The sequence below is a fragment of the Microcebus murinus genome, chromosome 1 (genome assembly GCF_040939455.1).
Source record: "Microcebus murinus isolate Inina chromosome 1, M.murinus_Inina_mat1.0, whole genome shotgun sequence".
NCBI classification, from domain to species: Eukaryota; Metazoa; Chordata; class Mammalia; order Primates; family Cheirogaleidae; genus Microcebus; species Microcebus murinus.
The window spans coordinates 63621161-63643365 of record NC_134104.1 but is presented as its reverse complement, the minus strand read 5'-3'; the positions used below and the strand labels follow the sequence as shown (position 1 = coordinate 63643365).

The 22205-nt window shown below is 35.1% G+C and overlaps 1 protein-coding gene across 1 annotated transcript in view; it reads left to right on the top strand.

Annotated features, from left to right (window-relative positions):
* The window catches only part of POLQ (DNA polymerase theta), a 104768-nt gene that overhangs the window by 42307 nt on the left and 40256 nt on the right, over positions 1–22205 (top strand). Inside the window, exons 13-19 of the mRNA XM_076001833.1 lie at positions 4748–4941; positions 5847–5971; positions 7206–7449; positions 11733–14845; positions 16339–16482; positions 17831–18024; positions 20030–20270. Of these exons, the coding sequence (XP_075857948.1) occupies positions 4748–4941; positions 5847–5971; positions 7206–7449; positions 11733–14845; positions 16339–16482; positions 17831–18024; positions 20030–20270 (4255 nt within the window). The remainder of the gene's footprint in view (positions 1–4747; positions 4942–5846; positions 5972–7205; positions 7450–11732; positions 14846–16338; positions 16483–17830; positions 18025–20029; positions 20271–22205) is intronic.

The window sequence follows — 22205 nt, the reverse complement described above, 5'->3', positions numbered from 1 at the left end:
CTCCGGGGAAGTTCACGGTGCTTTCCACTAATGACCGCACTCTCTAGCACCCTCTTCTCCTGCCTCGATTTCACACCAACTTCAGACAGGTCCCTGGCTGGGTGGGTGTGGAGGTCAGTGGGAAAGCAAGGAGTTCTCCTGTGGGTCTGATCCCACTTCACCCCCTGGCCTGGCGGGCTGGCGCCCTCCCACGCTCTATGCCCTATTGTTTGTTTTGCACCCTCTAGAGAACTCGATCTTATCTCCTGATCACCTTCTTTTTTCCATTTTTGAGAGTCCTGCACTTTACCTCTGTGCATTCACAATGCTGTCGTTGTAGGGGGTAGATCCACTCGTGTCTAGGAGACCAATATTTATGTCTCTTTCTCTGTGAGCAGAAATCCTGGGGGGTTACCTTTACTCTACCATTTTTCCTTCCCCCTCTGGATTCACCACATTTTATTTATCCATTCATCAGTTAAAGGTTATTTGGGTCATGTCCACTTTTTGGCCATTATGAATAATGAACATTTGTGTACAAGTTTTGAACTTGTACACTATGAACATTTGTGCTATGAACATTTGTGTACAAGTTTTGGCATGGATTTATTATTTGACATCTCTTTAATATATCCCTAGGAGTATCTTCCCTGGATTATATGGTAACTATTTTGTTAACATTTTGACAAACTTCCAAACTTTTCTTTTTCAAAATGGCTGCATAAGTTTACATTCTTATTGGCAATGTACAAGGATTCCTACTTCTCATATCGCCTCTAACACTTGTCATGATATGCCTTTTTAAAAATATACCCTGGTGAGTGAGAAATGCTATCTCATTGTGGTTTGGATTTGCATTTCTCTAATGGCTAATGATGTTGAGCATCATATGCTTATTGAAATGTCTGTTCATATTCTTCAAGTGTTTTTTAATTGAGCTGTAAGAATTCTTGATATATTCTGGATACATGTCTATGATTTGTAAATATTTTCTCCTATTCTGTGAATTGTTTTTTAATGTTATTGATGTCTTTTGAAACAAAATTTTTAACTTTGATCTTGTCCAATTATCAATTTTTTTCCTTTTGATCATGCTTTTGGTGTCATATCTAAGAATCCATTTTGTGACCCAATGTCACAAAGATTTACTCTTATGTTTCCTTCTAAGAGTTTTTTAGTTTTAGGTCTTACATTTAGGTGTATGATTCACTTGATTTAGTTTTTGTCTCTGGTGCAAAGAAGGAGTCTAACTTCATTCCTGTGCATGTGCATATCCAGGTGTCCCAGCACCGTTTGTTGAAAACACGATTCTTTCTCCATTGTATTTATTGTCTTATCATCCTTGTTGAAAATCAGTTGACTATATAAATTTGAGTGTTTATTTCTGGACTTTCAGTTTTATTTCACTGGTCCCTGTGTCTGTCCTTATGCTAATACCATACTGTTTTGGTTACTGTAACTTGAGAGAAAGTTTCATAATCAGAAATGTGAATCCTCCAATTTTTTTCTGATTTTTCAAGATTTTTCTTTTACTCTTCTGGGTCTCTTTGATTTCCACATGAATTTTAGGATTAGCTTGTCTATTTCTGTAAAGAAGCCAGCTAGATTTTAATAGGGATTGTGTTGAATATGTAGATCAATTTTGAGAATATTGTCATTTTAACAATATTAAGTCTTCTGATCCATGTACATGGGCTATCTATTTATTTAGATTGTCTTTAATTTCTTTCAACAATTTTCATACTTTTTAGAGTACAAGTTTGAGACTTCTTTTGTTAAATTGATTCCTAAGATTTTACTCTTTGAAGCTGCTTTTTGCTGCATCTATTATAAATGGAATTACTTTCTTAATTTCATTTTTGGAATTGTTTAAGTGTACTGAAAGCTTTTTTTTGTATATTGATCTTGTACCTGCAACTTATTAAATTTGTTTATTAATTAAAGTAGTATATCTTAGTGGATTCTTTAGGATTGTCCATATATAAGATCATGTCATCTACAAATAGAGGCAGTTTTGCTTCTCCTTTCCAGTGTGGATATCTTTTATTTCTTTTGCTTATCTAATTAATTGCCCTGGCTATTACCTCCAATAAAATGTGCAATAGAGGCAGACATCTTTGTCTTGTTACTCCTGATCATAGAGGAAAAGCACTCAGTTTTTCACCATCAAATATGATGTTAGATGTTGACTTTTTTGTGGATTGCCTTTATCAGATTGAGGGAGTTCCCTTCTACTTCTAGTTTGTTGTGTGTTTGCTAGATTTTGTCAAGTGCTTTTTTTTGCATCTATTGAGACCATCATGTTTTTTGTTCTATTACTATAGTATATTACTTACAATGCGTAGGGATAGCCAAAATTAAAAAAAAATATATAGTATATTACATTAATTGGTTATTGGATATTATAAAATCCTGAATATTTTGGATAATTCTCATTTGGTCATATTGTATAATCCTTTTATGTGTTGCTGGATTTGTTTTTTGTTGAGAATTGTTGCACCTATATTTATAAGATATATTGGTCTGTAGTTCTCTTTTCTCATAATATCTTTGTATGGTTTTGGAGTAGTAGTCGTAGAATGAATTAGGATATGTTTCTTCCTTTTCTGGTTTTTTGGAAGAGTTCGTGAAATATAGTTGTTAATTCTTATTTAAATGTTTGGCAGATTTCAACAGTCAAGCCATCTGGGCCTGGGCTTTTCTTTGTAGTCAATTTTTTGGGAACTAATTCAATCTCTTTACTTGTTAGATGTTTATTTAGATTATCTATTTTTTCTTGGATCAGTTTTGGTAGTTTGTGTGGTTTCGGGAATTTGCCCATTTCATCTACTTTATCTAATCTGTTGAAATTCAGTTGCTAATAGGATTCCTTATAATCCTTTTTATTTCTGTAAGTCTGACAGTGGTGTTCCTTCCTCCATTCCTGATTTTAGTATAATAATTTGAGTCTTCTCTCTTCATTTCTTGATTGGTCTAGCTAAAGGATTTCCAATTCAATCTTGTCTATTTTGGTTTAGTTGATTTTCTCTACAATTTTTTACTCTCTATTTCTTAAATTTCTGTTCTTTATTTTCTTCTTGTTTGGGGTTTTCTTGGTACTTCTATTGGCAATGTCTTGATGTGTAAGACCAGAATGTTGATGAGTTCTTTCTTTTTTAATATAGGCATTTAAAGCTATTTTAATATAGGTATCTACAGCTATTTCCCTCAAAATACTACTTTCACTGTATCCTGTAAGTTTTGGTATATGTTTTCATTTCCATTCATTTCAAGGTACTTTGTAATTTCCATTGTGATTTCTTCTCTGACCTATTGTTATTTAGTCATCTGTTGTTTAATTTCCTCATTGTGAATTTTCAATTTTTTTTCCTACTTTCAAGATTTTCTTTTTTTCTTTAGTTTTTAATATTTTGACTATGATGCATGTTGATGTAGATATCTTTGCATTTATCTTACTTAGAGTTCACTGAGTTTCTTGGATATGTAGATTAATGTTTTTCATCAAACTTGGGACATTTTTAGCTATAATTTCTTAAGATATTTTTTTCTGTTCCTTTCTATCTTTTTTTGGTACTCCTATTATGGATATGTTGGTATACTTAATGTTTCCCACATTTCTTTGAGGCTCTGTTCATTTTTCCTTCTTTTTCTCCCCTCTCTTTCAGATGGCATAGTCTCTATCAATCTATCTGCATGTTTGCTGATTTTTTTCTTATCCCAGCTTAGATATACTGTTGAGCTCCCTAGGGAATTGTTTATTTTAGTTATTGTACTTTTTAACTGCAGAATTTCCAATTGGTTCTTTTTAATAATCTTCCCTTTATTCATATTCTCTACTTGAGGAGATATTGTCATTATGCCTTCTTTTACTTCTTTAGGCATGTTTTTTTTTTTTTTTGTTCTTTGACCATATTTATATCCTTTCAAATTTTTGCTTATTCCAACATCTGGACCCTCTCAAAGGTGTTTATTTTGCCTGCTTTTCCACCTGTGTTTGGGGTATACTTTCCTATTTCTTGTATGTCTCATTTTTTGTTGAATCCTGGACATTTTAGATAATGCATCAACTCTGAATATTGATTCTTCCCTCCCTCCTCTTTTTATTTTACTGATTCTTTCTTGGAAACTATATAAAGCACTTAAGATTATATCTAAAGTCAGAATGTGTTTTTTTTTTTTTTTTTTTTTTTTTTGAGACAGAGTCTCGCTTTGTTACGCAGGCTAGAGTGAGTGCTGTGGTGTCAGCTTAGCTCACAGCAACCTCAAATTCCTGGGCTCAAGGGATTCTACTGCCTCAGCCTCCCGAGTAGCTGGGACTACAGGCATGTGCCACATGCCCTGCTGATTTTTTCTATATATATTAGTTGGCCAATTAATATCTTTCTATTTATAGTAGAGACGGGGTCTTGCTGTTGCTCGGGCTGGTTTTGAACTCCTGACCTTGAGCAATCCGCCCACCTCGGCCTCCCAGAGTGCTAGGATTACAGGCATGAGCCACCACGCCCGGCCAATGTTGATATTTGAAATGTCTATGACTAAAGACTTGGGTTCTGTAAAATTCAGTTGGTATGCTTAGTGGTTTTTTTTCTTTTTCCCTGGCAGTGAGTTGTTTGTGAATAAATGATGTTTCCATATAAATGAGGTATTATTGCAGTTAAAAATTTTCCTAAATCCTGAGGCTTTGGCTAATATGAAGTTTATATTTATATAGTTTTGTTATTTTGTAGTGGAGTAGTTTTAGCTAATGAATGATACTTTTTCCTTGTAGGTTACACCTATGTTTGAGGATTGGACTACTATTGATTGGTATCGATTTTTCTGTCTATGGGAGAAGTTGCCAACTTCCATGAAAAGGGTCGCAGAGCTTGTGGGAGTTGAAGAAGGGTTCTTGGCTCGCTGTGTGAAAGGAAAAGTAGTTGCCAGAACTGAGAGACAGCACCGACAAATGGCCATCCATAAAAGGTAAACATTAAGATTCCTGGACTCTCCAGTATTTAGCATAATGTTAACACAGTTTTAGATATCCAGCTTATTGTAGTCATTTTCATTGTCAACAAAATAAAAATTTTGGCTGACTATAGTAAACTTTTTAAATTTTCTGTGTTTACTGAATTTATCAATATTTTAGTTTCATCCGATAGCTTATAGCTTAGCAGCCATTAAATAAAAGATCTTTTAAAGTAGAATATTTAACTACTTCCCTTTAGTAAAGAAGGTGTGAATCAGAACTGCCAACTTACTGTGACTTCATTTGGTGTTATGCTTTGTGTCATCCTTAGAAGTGATTCATTACCAGTAGGGAAAGGCTAAATAAAAGGTTAAGGTGAGGAAATTGTACAGGCTTTTAGCTTCTTTGAAATATAATGAAATTATTCTTCTTAAAACATTAGTCTCTATTTACAAAATAGTCATGTGTAGATTTTGTAAGGATTTATATACTTGGATTATTTGTGCCATTGTTCCCTTTCAAATCAAAACTGAATTTTATAATCAGATTCTGTCATTTTACTAAAATAATGATTAGATGATCATGTAACTGTGTATTAGGTTTTCTTTTAAATTTTTGTGCTGGCCCATTTCTTGAACCAAGTCTTATTTCTTAAAATTAGTTAGCAGTATTGAAATATGGGTGACTTTTTTTTTGTTACACAGACATTAGTTCTTTGCTATAGTACTAATGCATGTCAAAACTTGCTTTGCAAATATTGATCTCGGTCTTTGTCCACTAACCCTATTTTCTGTTAGGAATCTTCCCAGAGTGTGTAAACCCTCTGTTGCCTTTTTGGTTTTTAAATTTTCAATACATATCGTACTTTCGTAGTAGACATAAGTGATCTCTTACCATACTTTTCATGATTTATTCTTAGGTTTTTTACCAGTCTTGTGCTATTAGATTTAATCAGTGAAGTTCCCTTAAAGGAAATTAATCAGAAATATGGATGCAATCGTGGACAGATTCAATCTTTGCAACAGTCAGCTGCTGTTTATGCAGGTCAGTTAAACAAAAGGTTTCAAATTTATTTAAGTCTCTGTGGTTTGAGGTCAAGTTAAAATTAAGTTTTTTCAAATTGCATTTTATTGTAGGCCTCTCTAAAAGTACTATAATTTTGTGTAGCTCCTGCTATCAGGTAATCTAAACCTCTGGCTCCTCAGTACCATTTTACAGAGGACTGGCAACTAGCTTAATGTCTATACCTCATTGCCCTGCCATTCCTTAGCAACCTGCAGGCTGTCCCTCTCGTTTATGTTTTCTTTTTCTTTCTTTTTTTTTTTTTGTCCTGTTGCAGGAAGCAACAAAGTTCTCAGTGGTCTCCCTTTTCTCATCAAGGTACTGATTAATACATGTTTATGACAAGGAGTATGGCAGATGGAAAGATATTTATGGACTCTTGTCTAACTATTCTAAATATTATCTCTTCTAAGGAACCACTGGTCTGCCTTAATATATTAAACCCTAAGCTAGGCAAATAGAGAAATTCTGGGGCTGAATTTACTAAGGAATGCTTACAAGCCCTTAGGAATGGAACTCGAGGCTACTAGAGTGTGTGTGTATTTATATGTGTAAAAGGTTTCATTGTGAAGGTGTGTGCTTATGAGGGTACATGGAGGGGAAGATGGAGGGAAAGGATGGTAAAAAGGAAGGAACTTGCTGTTCAACTTAGTGGCATCAAAGATCTATGATTGCCTGTAGGATTAATCCCCTCATAGGGAAGTGACTTTCTTAATGACTTGGCATTTGGCTGCTCTGCCTCTTTATTTCAAGAGGGTATAGCTTGTGAGCTGGGCAGTCTTTTTTGAAGAAAATAACAAGGTGAACTCCACTCTTTGTAGTCCTCTGAACCATTGAGTATTTAAAAAAGCGTTGTTGTTTTCCTCACCTGTTTTAAGAGTTCTCTGTTCCTTACAAAAATAAAATGAGGGAGAGAGAGGAATGAATTAGGGTGAGGCTTTTAGTTTGTCTTGTGTTTAAATTGTGCTCTGCCTCAGTTTTCAGGTAAGTTCAGGATTAAGAATAAATGAGATGACATTTAATGTGTTAAGCATATTTATTATCCAGTAAGGCTAGGTACTTGATACATGTCTGCTCTCTCGTTAATTTATACCTTGGGCCTTATTAAACTTTGCAATTCTGTAGGAAGAAAAACAAAATAAAAAAAGTACATCTAAAGAAATTGAGAATTGGTCTATAAGGAAATTTAATTTAAAAAATACTCTGAATTTTCTAGGGATGATTACAGTATTTTCCAACCGTCTGGGCTGGCACAACATGGAACTACTACTTTCTCAATTTCAGAAGCGTCTTACATTTGGCATCCAGAGGGAGCTGTGCGACCTGGTCCGGGTATCCTTACTTAATGCACAGCGAGCCAGGGCCCTCTATGCTTCTGGCTTTCTTACTGTGGCAGATCTTGCTAGAGCAAATATTGCTGAGGTGGAGGTGGTTCTCAAAAATGCTGTGCCTTTCAAAAGGTAAGAAAGTCCCTTTATCTACATAGGGTTATTAAGTGAAAAATCATGTCAATTTTTAAATAATAGATAATGTATTGCAGTATTTCCCTTAGAGATAATCTCATGCATACTTGGTGTATCTGGAAGAAAATGTGGCTATTTTTTCCCCTTTGAGGAAAGAGGGATTTATATTTTAAAAATATTTGAATGTATATTTTAAAAATAGTGCATAACTTAAAAGGCATTTTTAAAACTGTCATAATTCTCTCCTAGAAAGATGGAAAGTGTGGTGCCAATGCTTTCTGCTTTGATGAATTTTGATCTGCTTTGACTTTGATCTGTTTTAATTAATTTTTAGTAAATTTAACGAATTTTGACGAATTTTGACTTTGATTTTATTTTATTATATATTTGGGGCTAATCTTAAGCTTTCTTTAGGCAAGAACATTTTAAAATACACTCCTCTCAAATGTTCTTTGGAACATCAGTCCCTCAAAACAATTTGTGAGATTTCTTGATTTGTGTGTGTGTGTGTGCGTGTGTGTAAATAATTTATAGAATGGGCTGGACTCAGCATATTATCAAGGAATAGCTTAATTATTTTTTCTACCATTATTCTTTGAAATCATTCCAATATGAAATCTCAGTCAGATCCTAGAGGTATTTTGTTACTTTCAGGTACTAACAGTTTTATTTTCATGTATTAAAAATGTTTCTTCCCTCCCATTCATTTTAGGCCTGACTCAGGCTCTGAAACCTGTAATGTGTGGGAAGGGGTAAAGGTAGTCTTCATTTATTCTTTCTCTTTTGTAATTGTAAGGTTCGAGGTAGGAAGGAGGGATGAGAGATAAAGGGGCAAAAAAAGTCTTCGCTAGTGATATTTGTATCTGTATCTTTGTTAGATATTGAGAGCTGGCCTATGTGCAAATTCTGGTTCTTTTTCTCAAGGGGTATTTTTGCGGGTGTTTTAGGGAACATGGCCTTTTACTGTGATGCCTAGGCTGGTCTAAAAATCCTGGCCTCAAGTGGTCCTCCTGTCTCAGCCTCCAGAAGCACTGGGATTACAGGCATGAACCACTGTGCCCACCTCCTGAACTCTTATTGTTTGAGTTTATTGTTCTTATCATTGATTCTCTAGGGTTTTCCAGGTATGCTGCCATGTCATCTGTAAGTAGGGATATTTTACTTCTTCCTTACCAATTCTTATGCTTCTAATTGATTTCTCTTATCTAATTGAATTAGCTAATTTTTATAATATAATGTCAAATAATAATAAAGATAGTGGAGATTTTTTCCTTTGTGATCTTAGTCGAAATATCTCTGGCTTAGGACTCTGTGTGTGTGCGTATTATCATTTTAAGAAAATGTCCAGTACAGTAATTGCAATTTTTAAGAATTTTTAAAAATCAAGAATGGGTATTAAATCTTGTCAAAGGCTTTTTTTTTTTTTTTTTTTTTTTTTTTTTTTTTTTTAAACATCTATGAGACAATTACAGTTGGTCAGGGCATAATGATGTTTCAGTCAATGATGTATTACATATACTACTGTGGTCCCATAAGATTATAACAGAGCTGAAAAATTGCTATTACCTAGTGACATTGTTGCCATAGTGCAGTACATTACCTTTTCTGTTTAGGTATGTTTACATACACAAATACTTACCATTGCATAATAGTTGCCTACCATATTCAGTACAGTAACATGCTGTACAAGTTTTTAGCCTGGGAGCAATAGGCTATGCCATATAGCCTAGGTATGTAGTAGGCTCTACCACCTAGGTTTGTGTAAGTATAGTCTAGGATGTTTGCACAACCACCAAATCACTTAATGATGCATTTCTTAGACCTTATTCCTGTAGTTAAGCAATATATGACTGTATTGGTTTTTTTCTCTTATTTGTATTAGCATGGTATATTAATAGATTTCCTAATATTGAATCAATCTTGCATTTCCAGAGTTGATTTCACTCTCACTTGGTTATGGGATATTATTTCTTACATGATGTTAGATTCTGTTTGTTAATATTTAATTTAGTATACTTTTGCGCTGTTATGCATAAATAATATTAGTCAATAGTTTTCTTGTCTTATTTTGTCACTGTTTTCATTCAGGTTTTGGTATCAGTATTTGATATTAGACCTGCTTCATAAAAAAGACTTAGGAAGTCTGTAATAATTTATAGGATCTTGGGACTATGTTGTTGAAGGTTTGATATGATTACCCTATGATGGACTGGTATCTTTTTATCTTTTTGATCATATCTTTTTGATATGATTACCCTATGAAACCATGGTGGACTGGTTAGTTCTTTGATTATAATTTCTATTTTATTTTTTTCAGGAGTTACTCTCTTTAAGCCTTCTATCTTTAATTTTGGTACTCTATATTTCCCTAGGAAATGATTCATTTAGGTATTCAAGTATATTTCATAGAGGTCTATAAATTAGTTTTTTAGGAATTTTAAATATTTCTTCTATTTTATTGACTATTTCCTCCTTATCATTTCTTATTTTGTAAATTTCTACTTTCCCCTATTTTTCTTCATCAAGTTAGCTAATGATTTATTCTGTAAATAAAAAAAAAATCCAGGATTTTGTTTTATTGTTAGGTCACATTTTTAAAAATAATTTACCTCATTTCTTCTTTCTTTTATTATTTCCTTACTGTACTTTCTTTTGTTTACTTTGTTGTGCCTTTTCCCCAAAATGGGTATTTAATGCACTTTCACATTTTTATGTTTGTTGATAAATAATATACTATTTGTTTTTATTTAATACTATGAATTTAGTGCTATGAATTTTCTGTGATTCATTGCATTAAATATAACCCATATGTTCTGATATGTGGGGTTTTTATAGGCATAATAGTTATCTATCGTTGTGTAATAAATTACTGAAAAACTTAGTGGCTTAAGAACAACAGTAAATTTATATTATCTTAAAGTTTCTGCAAGTAATGAATTTGGGAGTACTTTTGCTGGTGGCTCTGGTTTAGAGTATCTCCATGAGATTATAGTTAAGTTGTTGGCTGGGACTTTAGTCCTCTGAAGGCTTGACTTGGATCTGCTTCCAAGATGATACACGCACATGTTGGCAAGTTGGTGCTTGATGCCTCAGTTGTTACCCAGAGGTACTTCTCCATAAGACTTCTTGACAATGGTTGACTTTTCCCAGAGTCAGTGATTCAAGAGAGAGCAAATTGGAAGCTACAATGTCTTTTATGACCTACCTTTGGTTTTTTAGTTGTTTTAAGTGAGAGACTAAATTGGTTCCTATTATTTCATCTTGTTTGGAAGCAAAAGTCTTTCAGCCATTATGTCTTCCATAACTTGTATGCTCCAGACCATCTCTCTTTTTCTTCTACCACTTCAATTTTATATATATATATGTTTGACCTTTTAGGGTCTAGCTAGACTCTATTATGTTACTCTGAAGAAAAATTGATATTATGTCAGTTTGGCTGAACTCAAACTCCAAATGTTGTCTTTCTCTGGTGGAAAGTAACACTGTTCAGTTGTTTAGACTTTTAACTGGTTACTTGCAATAGTTTAGAGGTCCACACTTGCATAGGTCCACACTGCCCACACTTGCATAGTTTAGAGGTCAGCCAGATATTTGGGCAGAGTTTATGTAAAGAATTTGGGGTTATCTTTCTCTAGCTCTTCAATTTCTCAACTTTCTGTCTTCAGTTCTAACTAATGTATTTACCCATAGCTCTGTTCTGAATTCTGTCAGCCGATGAACTTTAGGTTTTTATCCAAATTTTTAGCCAATCTACATGGTGCTATTGGGGCCTGCCTTTAGGTAAAAAGTGTGAAAATTCACCCACTGCCATTTTTTTCTTCTAAGTCTCGCTTCCCCCACACCCAATTACTGCTTTCCTTTGGTCATTCTCTGTTACTTTAAAATACTTTGTCCAGTTGTATTGTCTAGAAGGATTTGTTGTCAGTGAAAGTTTTATGACCCTCACTTTTTGGGGGGGCTTTTGCTTAAAGAATCTGTCTTAGTGAGGCCTTCTCTTATTATGCTGTTTAAAACTGCAGCACCCTGCCCTTTGGGTGCTTCATTTTTGTATACAATCTTTTCACCAGTTGGCACAGACTGCATTTAAAACATTTGTTTATTTTCTGAATTCCCCAACTAGAATGTAAGTGCCATGAGAGCAGATATCTATCTCTCTGCATCAATGCTATTTCTTTAGTTCTTAGAACAGCTTAGATTGAATGCTTAATAAATATTTGTTGTATGAATGAACAAATCAATGCATTAATTTCTTTTTCTTTTTTTCTATCTCCTTTTTATAGTGCCCGAAAGGCAGTAGATGAGGAAGAGGAAGCTGTTGAAGAACGTCGGAATATGCGAACTATTTGGGTGACTGGCAAAAAAGGTTTAACTGAAAGGGAAGCAGCAACCCTTATAGTGGAAGAAGCCAAAATCATTCTGCAGCAGGACTTAGTTGAAATGGGAGTGCAGTGGAATCCATATTCCGTTTTAAAGTCTAGTACTCATTCATCGACCAGTAGTGAGTCAGAAGTGAAGGAACATACTTTTATACCCCAAACTAAGAGATCTCGTAAAATATTAACATCAAAGAGCAAAAGTAACACGATAGTTAGTGATTCTTATGTTAAGCATTCACCAAATGTAATACAAGATTTAGATAAAAGTAGAGAGCATATACGTTCTTTTTATTGTACGTTCCAGGATAGGAATCAAGAACATCAGAGACGTTCCATCTTCAGAGCCAGAAAACGGGCTTCCTTGGACATAAGTAAAGACAAGACAAGAACCTCTCCGAATGATGGAAAAACAAGCACTAAAAAAGTTGTTCAGACTTTCTCATTTGAGAAAACAAAGACGGCAGCATTGAATTTTAGTTCAGAAAAGATGAGCACATCTTTTCAATCTTGGAAACATAGTAAGCATCCAAAACAAACTAGGGACAGTAGCCCTCTGAAAGACTCTGGAATGTATAGAATTGACCTACAAGGACAGACTAGTCCTATTCTTTGTGAGGACCCACTTACCTTAGATGAGAAGAATATGGAATTTAGAAATCCAGGGCCATTTGCTAAAAATATATCTTTTTGTGCTGAGGAAAAATGTAACAAAACATCATTCCCATTACAAATAAAGCAAAGTTGTTCAAGGAACAAAACAATAACTAATGATACTCTTGTGGAACATTTCATCACAGCATCCCAGAGTAAAAACATGGATTATCAAGCCACTTGGGTGGTTAGTGAAAATGGAAGAGGATTAGCTCTTGTTGAGACAGAAAAATTAAATGAAGTGCTGCTGCAAAATGATTCAGAAAACCAGAATGTTTATGTGAACCACCATGACACTTATCCAATTAACCACTGCCCAGAAAAGCAATCTGATAAACAGACAAATACTTATACCAAACAGAAAAACATAGTAGAGAGACAAATGCCCTGTGAGGCAGTCAGTAGTTATGTGAATAGAGACTCAAATGTTATGACTATTAAATGTGAAAGTATAAAGTTTAATACTGAGGAAAATAAACTAAATCATTTTCAGGCATTAGGAGATAATATACACAAAACTGAGATATCCAGTGGAATACTGTCAACTGAAACATTTGGTAAATTAGGAGGCCAGCATGAGAATTTTCTAAATACTTCCAGAATACAAGAAAAAACAGATACTTATGCAACAAACAAAACTAATCATGTTTCTGACTTAGGTTTAGTCCCCTGTGATTTTGAAGATAGTTTCTACCTGGATACTCAGTCAGAGAAAATGATACAACAGGTGGCAACTGGAAATGCCAAACAAAGCGCAAAAGACACCAACCTGGCAGCAGGGATAATGCAGAAGAGCTTAGACAAACAGAACTCGATTAGCTCTTTTCAGAATGAATTTCATATTACTTTTCCTGGTGAACAGCATTCTTCAGAAAGGACTGATACAGATCATTTGAGCTGTAAGACTGTAGGTACTATGAAACAAAGAACTGATTCTCATGGGGTTGATATCCTGACTCCAGAAAACCCAATTTTTCATTCTCCAATACTATTGGAGGAAAATGCTCTTTGTTTTAAAGGGAATGAACTTTCTGTTACTGACTCTCAATTAAATAATTTTCTTCAAGATTATCAAACACAGGAAACTGTGAAACCAGTCATACCTCTGGTTCCTCAAAAGACAACTCCCACTGGTAAAGAAGGAGAATGTCTGCCAGTTCCTGAAACAAGTTTGAATATGAGTGATAGTTTATTATTTGACAGTTTCAGTGAAGACTACCTAGTAAAAGAACAACCACCTGATGTGCAAGCAAAAGAACCCCTTCCTTCTGAAATAACATCAAACCATTTCAGTGATTCTCTGTGTTTACAACAAGAAGACCCAATTAAAAAATCAAATATGAATAAGAAGGAAGATATCCAGCAGCAGTTGACTTGTTTTAGTGATGAATCTATTATGTTTTCAGAAATGGATACTGTTCAGATGGTTGAAGCTTTGGACAATGTAGGTATATCTTCTGTCCAAGAGAAACATGATACTGTAGTATCTCTTAAAGCGTTAGAACTAAGTGATCCGGTGATTATAGGTAATGACCACTCCCAAGAAGAAGTAATTGGAGGAGATCAAGATGAAAGGGCTCAGAAGTCCAAATTAACTGAGACAGGGCAAAACCATTCATTCATATGGTCAGGAACATCATTTGATCTAAGTCCAGGCCTACAAAGGATTTTAGATAATGTGTCCAGTCCTCCAGGAAATGAAAAGCTAAAATTAACGACTATAAATACATCTCATTTGAAAAGAAAAAATACAGAGTTAAATGAGAAACAGGATTCAATTTCAAATTTGGAGACAAATCAAGTTCAGGGATTTTCATTTTCCCCTAATACTGAATTAAAAAACAAGATTGAGGCACTAGAGAACAATGCCAATCGTGGTGAAACCTCATCCCTCCTGCCTTGTAAAGAAAGCTGTATAGTTGATGATAATGGTCTCATTCCTCCCACACCCATTCCAGCATCTGCTTCTAAGCTGGCATGTCCAGGGATTCTTGGACCACCTGTGAAACTTTGTAAAACTAGTAGTAGTGTTTTACAATCTGGTGAAAGTTCTTCATTTGGCTTACCTTTGGATATTAAAGACCACGATTTAAATCCAGAGAATAGAAATGATTTCAAAGATGACAGCCGTATTAGCGATGCAAGCTTTTCACTGCAGTCATCACAGGATGGATTTCAGTTAACTCCAGCCTCATGCAGTTCAGAAAGTTTGGCCATAATTGATGTAGCAAGTGACCAAACTCTTTTTCAAACATTCATTAAGGAGTGGCAGTGCAAAAAGCGATTTTCTATCTCACTGGCTTGTGAAAAGGTTAGATGTTTGACATCTTCTAAAACTGCTACTATTGGTGGTAGATTTAAGCAAGGTAAGAATTTTTTAAAAATTTTTATTTTTTCAAATTTATAAACTAGTTAGTAGACTGAGATGAGATTTGGATTTTTCAGTGTTGGATATTAACTGTAATCTATTCAAAATTTAGTTAGGTATCTCCTATGTGGACTTACGTGTAGAACAGCCTTATTTATTCAGCACAGCTAGAGTAATAATAGTTGCCTTCAATTATAAGAGGTGCATGCAATATATACTATATTAAGTAGAATATAAATTTATAAAAATAAAGATAATATATATTTTGAATATGGATGTGACCTTTATGATATTTTAATGTTGTAACAATGGTTTTTTATTAATCATCAGTGCTCATGAATTATTTCCTATTAAATTATATACTTGCTGGCTTATATAACCAAAAAAGTACATAGCAAATAGGAACTATTTTCACAATGTGCATTAGCTATATTTTCTAAGACTTCTCTCATGTAGAACTGTGACTTCCAGTGATAGTCTTGAATTCTATGCTGAAATGTATTCCAAAGCCTCACAGACCTTGTCCAGGTTTTGAGAGAGTTGAACCTTTTAGTCAAGTAATACCATGCATATTCCTATCCTATTGCATGAACCCTGGGTTCTGGATCATGGGGAATAACTACAGTCAGCTTGACAACCTGTTATAGAAATCAGAGGTTTGATTAGATTTGTTAAATCTTGGTATTTATGAATGAATTTGTTTATAACAGCCTGAATGTTTAATCTTCAATTCATGGAGCACATGAGTTAATGACAAGCTTTATGTACTTTCAGTGTTGAAAAGCACTTTCCATTTTTTATCAAACAAACATAAAATTGAGCACATATTCTGTATCAGGCTCTGTGCTGGAGGCTAGAAGAATAAAAACATTCATTTAAATTTAATAAATATACATTGAGTTCCTATGTGCCAGTTATCTTCCTGGCATTGGGGATATAATTGTAAATAAGACACATTGTCTCTTGATTTTTGTAAAATTGAAGATACAATATTTTAGGAAACAAGTTGACTCCAGATACAAAGTTATACTTAATTCTGTATGTGAATTTAGTATACTATATATGAGCCCAGGAATTTGAGGCTTAAGCAATCCTCATACCTCAGCCTCCTGAGTAGCTGGGACTGCAGGTATATGCCACCCTAGATTTTGTTGTTGTTTTTTTTCTTTCTTTTTTTTGTAGAGATGGGGTCTCTACTGTGTTGCCCAGGCTGATCTCAAACTCCTGGCCTCAAATGATCCTCCTGCTTCAGCCTCCCAAAGTACTGAGATTACAGTCATGAGCCACTATACCTGGCCCTGGGTAGATTTTTCCTAGTGTTAGTTATCTTAATTGATGAGTAGCCTAGAATCTCTTATACCTAAAAATGTCCAAATAATGCATAATTTAGGATCTGGAAATTTTGCCTATCAAATATAGTTTTTATTGTTTTAACAATTTAATGCCTTTATTTTTAGAGATTTTTAACTTTTTCACTTTTGGTTTATTTAGCTAGCTTACCTCAGGAAACTCCTATTAGAGATGATGGATTTCCCGTTAAAGGCTGTGATGACATCTTGGTGGTTGGACTGGCAGTATGCTGGGGTGGAAGGGATGCTTATTATTTTTCTTTGCAAAAAGAGCAAAAGCATTCTGGTAAGTAATCAGTGTTTGGCTAAGCCACCATATAATTATTATAACATCTATTAGAGTAGTGATCTTGCTTGGAATTATCAGAATTATTTTCTGATATTTACCTAAGAGTTAATTTCAGAATTAAAAAAATTATTCAGAGAGCAGCTAATATGTACATTGTTGCATATATTAAATGGAATGAATGCTTTAAGAAGCACCTCCCTTCCCTCTCCTTGTCATGTGAGGCCATTAATGCTATGTTTTTATTTGTTGTTGTTGTTGTTAATCTAAGGGGGCAGTGGAACTTCAGGGACTCCCTTGCCACCTTCAGGCTTTGCTTTTGAAGACTGGACCATAGCAGTTTCTTTTCAGTCTTTTTTTTCGTCCCAATGACTGGGTCTGAAGCTCATGTAAAGGCAATGTTGAGAGGAATCTATAGTAGTTGAATCACACAACCTTTGGAGAAGTCTTTGGAATTGAAAGGATATGATCTAGAAATACTTTGTGGTCTGATTATGGTTATTAGATACGCAGCTGATTGGTTGGTTTTTAACAGGAGCAAAATTAATAAGGAAACATTTTAAAGTATGCTATATAGTCTGTTCCTTAGAAAGCATGAAATATATTCACTTGTTTTATTGGAAAATATTTTGGGGTGAGTAGTTACTTGAACTTCTACTTCTTTTATTTTTGATATAACATAATATGTTCATACCAAATCTCCCTTTAAAATTCATTTCAAAATACCTTTCCTGTCTTTAATTCCTTCTGAGAAATGTAATTTTAGTTTTACAAGTCTTGATTTTTAGAAATTTCTCCCAACTAGTTAAAAATAAAGCATTATAAATCTTCTAGTCCAGACCATAAGTTTTAGATTATGAAGCACTTTATTTACATAGCCGATATGACCTGGATAAGGTCATGCTGAATTAGTGGTCACATGGAACCAGTCCCTCAAGCCAGTGGTCCCCAAGCTTTTTGGCATCAGGGACTGGTTTTGTGGAAGACAATTTTTCCAGGGACTGGGGATGGGGGTGGTGGGGGAGGGAGGTGTAGCTTAGGCAGTGATGTGAGTAATGAGGAATGGCTGCAAATACACTTGCTCACCTCCTCCTGTGTTCCCCCCTCCCCTCCTAAGTTTTCTGGAAGACAATTTTTCCACAGGGGAGGAGGTGTGAGGAGTGCGAGGTGGGGGGTGCAGAGTTCTGCCACCCAGTCCCTGACAGGCCGTGGACCGGTACCAGTCTGCAGCCCTGGGGTTGGGGACCGCAGTCTTAGGCTTCTGAATCTTTTTCAGTCTTTCCACTAAAGATTGCTGCTTCAAATAAATGAATGTAATTTTTGCCTTTTTTTTTTTTTTTTTTTAAAGAAATTAGTGCCAGTTTGGTTCCACCTTCTCTGGATCCAAGCGTGACTGTGAAAGACAGGATATGGTACCTTCAATCCTGCTTGCAAAAGGAATCCGATAAGGAACGTTCTGTTGTCATCTATGACTTCATCCAGACCTATAAAATTCTTCTGTCTTGTGGCATCTCCCTCGAGCAAGGTTATGAAGATCCTAAGGTTCTGAGTCATATTTAATTTTTATGTACTTAAAAATAATTTTAAAGTTTAGGGTTAATTCTTAAATGACTTGATATTTATTTAGCTTTGGTAATGCAGCTTAAATCGTTTAGGGTAGTCACTCTTTTATTCAATAACTTTATTCACCCAGAATAGAATATGATGTACCAAATACCTTTGTATACATATAAACAGAGGTGTCACAAATTCTGAGCCCTGAAGTTTATATCTTTCCTCAGAGATTTTAAACAAATTTTAATTTGGGTCATAACTTCTAAGTTTTATGTTTAACAATAAATTAGAAGTGAAATGAGAATGTTAGATTTAAGTCTATGATAGCAGGATGTTTCAAATATTCCTGAGGGTGAAGGTAGAAAATCCAAAAAGCACGTGATGTCAAAAGGATTGTAGGTAGAGATCATTTGATGTAGAGGAAAATCACCTTTCTAGCCCCTGAGAATTTTCCTGTTTAATAGCAAAGTGTGATACACTCGTTGTCATGATGACTCTGAGTTATCAAGGAAACTGTAAATTGTTATTTTAATATATATTTAGTATTATGCATTTAAAGAAGACATTTAAATATTAGAGCCTTCAAAGAGATATCATTTTTCCTACATGGTACATGAGGCGTACAGAGTTTTAATTTAGAGTTGAGAAATGATAATTTTTGGTAATTATTATCAATATAATTAATAATATTAGGATAATTTTTAGTTTCTTGGTTTCTTTAGCTTTTTTTGGCAACGATTTTCAAAGGCAGCATCAGGTAAACTAAAGATACTGCCCTTTTCTATACTTCAAGCCAAGCTTGGTCTACATGTGATACATTATGTATAGTTTCTTCATCCCTTTCCCTTTCCCTTGTCCTTTCCCACAGGCTCTTGCTTGTTTTCCTGGGCTAGAGTGCCATGGCGTAGTCATAGCTCATTGCAACCTCAAACTCTTGGGCTGAAGTGATCCTCCTGCCTCAGCCTCTCAAGTATCTGGGACTATATAGGCTCATGCCACCATACCTAGCTAATTTTTCTATTTTTTTGTAGAGACAGAATCTCGCTCTTGCTTGGGCTGGTCTGGAACTCCCAGTCTTAAATAATCCTTTTGCCTCAGCCTCCCAAATTGCTAGGATTACAGGCATGAGTCATGGTGCCCAGCCCTATGTAGTTTCTAAACTGACCTTTAGTGGATGTAAAAGATTGTCACATAATTTTGATTTTTGTGGAATCCAAAACATATGGATAATATGAGCTTTTCATTAAAACTATAGTAGCATCTCAGATTTGTATAGCACCTTTATCTTAAATGACTTGAAATATTCCAAAATTGATTTTGTTAATCACAATATTTTTAATGTAGGAAAATAGGCTTAGATTTCCTTATTCTAAATCCACTTCGTGATCTACTAGACCTAGTGTTAGAAACTACAGGTTTCCTAGTCACATGGGGAAGCCAAAAATAGCAATCAAATGACCAGGTGGAGGGTCCTGGCAACAGACTTCCATCCTTGGGGGAAAGTCTAGAGGCTTTCTGAAACTCTGGATATGAATTTTTAATGGCAAAACATTTATGCCTCACTTCTTTTGATGTTGAAAGAACTAAATAAACCTAAAAACCATATAAGTCCCATCTTTATTATAGTAGCATAGCCAAAATTATCCTTAGTGGAGAAGAGTCCATCTTCATTTTCAGATGCACAGTTTCAGTTTGCTGAGAGACACTTGGTTTTCAAGCCTACTTCAGAACTGGATCAGCCAGGAGCATTGCGGTAATATAAGTTATAACTTTTCCTTTTTTGAAGGTCACTGTTCTTAATAATACCAATGAATCCTGTTGCAATTATTCTTTCCGTCTCCTTTCTTGGGAAGACCACTGAATAAGTGTTAAGTGGAAATGAGTGAGATGAGATAAGAGCTTTCTTTTTTTCTCTTTTAATTTAAGGGATGTAAGTGTGCAGAAATGTCTTTGAAAAAAATCAAATGAATATTCTGATTGCTATCCCATTTAGGTGGCATGCTGGTTACTAGATCCAGATTCTAAGGAGCCAACTCTTCATAGCATAGTTACCAGTTTTCTTCCTCATGAGCTTCCACTCCTAGAAGGGATGGAGACTGGCCAAGGAATCCAAAGCCTGGGGCTGAATGTCAGCACTGAGCATTCTGGACGATATAGAGCATCTGTAGAGTCCATTCTCGTCTTCAACTCTATGAATCAACTCAACTTATTGTTGCAGAAGGAAAAACTTCAAGGTAAAACCAAGTTTCTAGTATTTTTATGTTACAGACTGTGGATATATAATATGTTTAGCGACTCTTTATGACAGGTTGGCAAATTATACATTTTATATCTACCTTTTGATTGTGTAGTGCAGAATATCAACAAACTTTTTTCTTTAAAAGTCCAGATGGTAAATATTTTTGGCTTTGTGGACCAGATGGTCTATTATAAATACTAAATACTCTGTGGCATGAGAGCAGCCATAGACAAAACCAAACCAAATGGATGTGGCTGTTTTTCAGTAACACTTTATTTATAGAAACATGCATCCCATGCTAGTTTGGCCATAGTTTGGTCACCTCTGACCTTATTGTAATGAAGAGAATTAGTGGCATATTATTCAGTTCTTATTGATTTGATTTTATATTTGAACTTTGTCAAATGATTTTTATTCACACTTAGAAGACATCCTTCATGGATTTTAAAAAGTGAAATATTTTCTTTTTAAAACTATTAATAGTTGCTTTTTTTCAGCAAAGGATATTCATGAGATTCTATTTTTCCCTCATGACAAATAACATGAATTTATTGTGTAGTCTGCTGGCCCATATTGAGTACTTTGACTTCGGAAAGCATAACAAATGCTTATATTAGAGGCGGCAAATTGGAACAAAGTTGGCTTCATGGTGAGGAGATTACACTGTGAATTATTGACTGATCAATAGATACTAGAAACAGCAGACTGAAGAGTTCACACAGACCCGGGTTTAGATCTGGGCTGTCCACTTACTAGCTGAGGGACTTTGGGTAAGCAATTGAAATTCTTTAAGTCTGGTTCTTAGAAAGTTGTTATAAGGATTAAATAAAATAGTGAATGTAGTACAGTGTTTGCTACAAAGTCGGTGCTTATTATTATTAGTTGATTATTATATTTATTATCTTTACTGCTACCACAAACCCTGTGTGCTGGTAGGAATGCTTCCTATGAATATACAAATCATTCTGGTCCGTGACTCTGTTATTCTTTCTACCCTAGTGTCACAGAGACACGGACCAGAATGATTTGTATGTTCATAGGAGGCTTTCCTGCTTAAGTGGTGTTAATTAGCAGTTCTTGTATAGACACTGCAGTATTTCAAAGTTGGCTACCCTAAGCCAATGGAGGTAGGCTAAGGAGTGGGAGTATGTGTCACACATGCTATGGACTGCTCCCACATTCCTGAGCAATAATGCTGGCTGAACACAGCTCTCTTTCCTTCTGCCTAGTCTGCCGCTAGGCTGGGTTTCCTGGAGAGTTTGTGTAGTTCCCAGAAACTGACTTTTGATGATGCTGATATGAATTGATCTGTAGCTGTTTGTAGACATTTGTTAGCCATTATCATAATTATAAGCTTTCAGTTCATTTGGGAGTAGACTGTCTGATACTTAAAAACAGGTTTTTACCTATTAAAAAGAAAAAGAGGGATATGGTTTTCTTTTCCAGAAAAGCACAAGAAACCTCTAGATTTATTTTTAACTTTCACAATTTTAAGATGCCTTGAAAACTCAAATTTGCCTTTGTAAACTTTGAAAAATTTATAAAAGATGATTTGCAAAAGTTTCAAAAGATAATTTTCTAAGCATAGAGTTGTCGCGCCCGCCTCGCCAGCAAGGAAGACGCGGCAACAGGAGTTCTTCTGACCGTGCTTTAATGGGGTTCCCTTTAAACTTATATGATGCGGAAGACCCTGAGCACAAGCTCTCACACACTTATATACTCTAAGGAAGGGGGGAAGTGATGGGGATAGGTTAAAAGCGCTCGAGGGTTATTACTGATAGGCCAAGCTAAGATCCTTCATATGCATACTTATAGAACGGGCCAGGACTTACTCTGCGCATGCGCTGAACTTGTTTACTACAGGCGGGCCACCGGAAATCGGTGCCATCTTGTAATGGCGTTGTCACCGCGCCCCACATCTCCCCCTGTT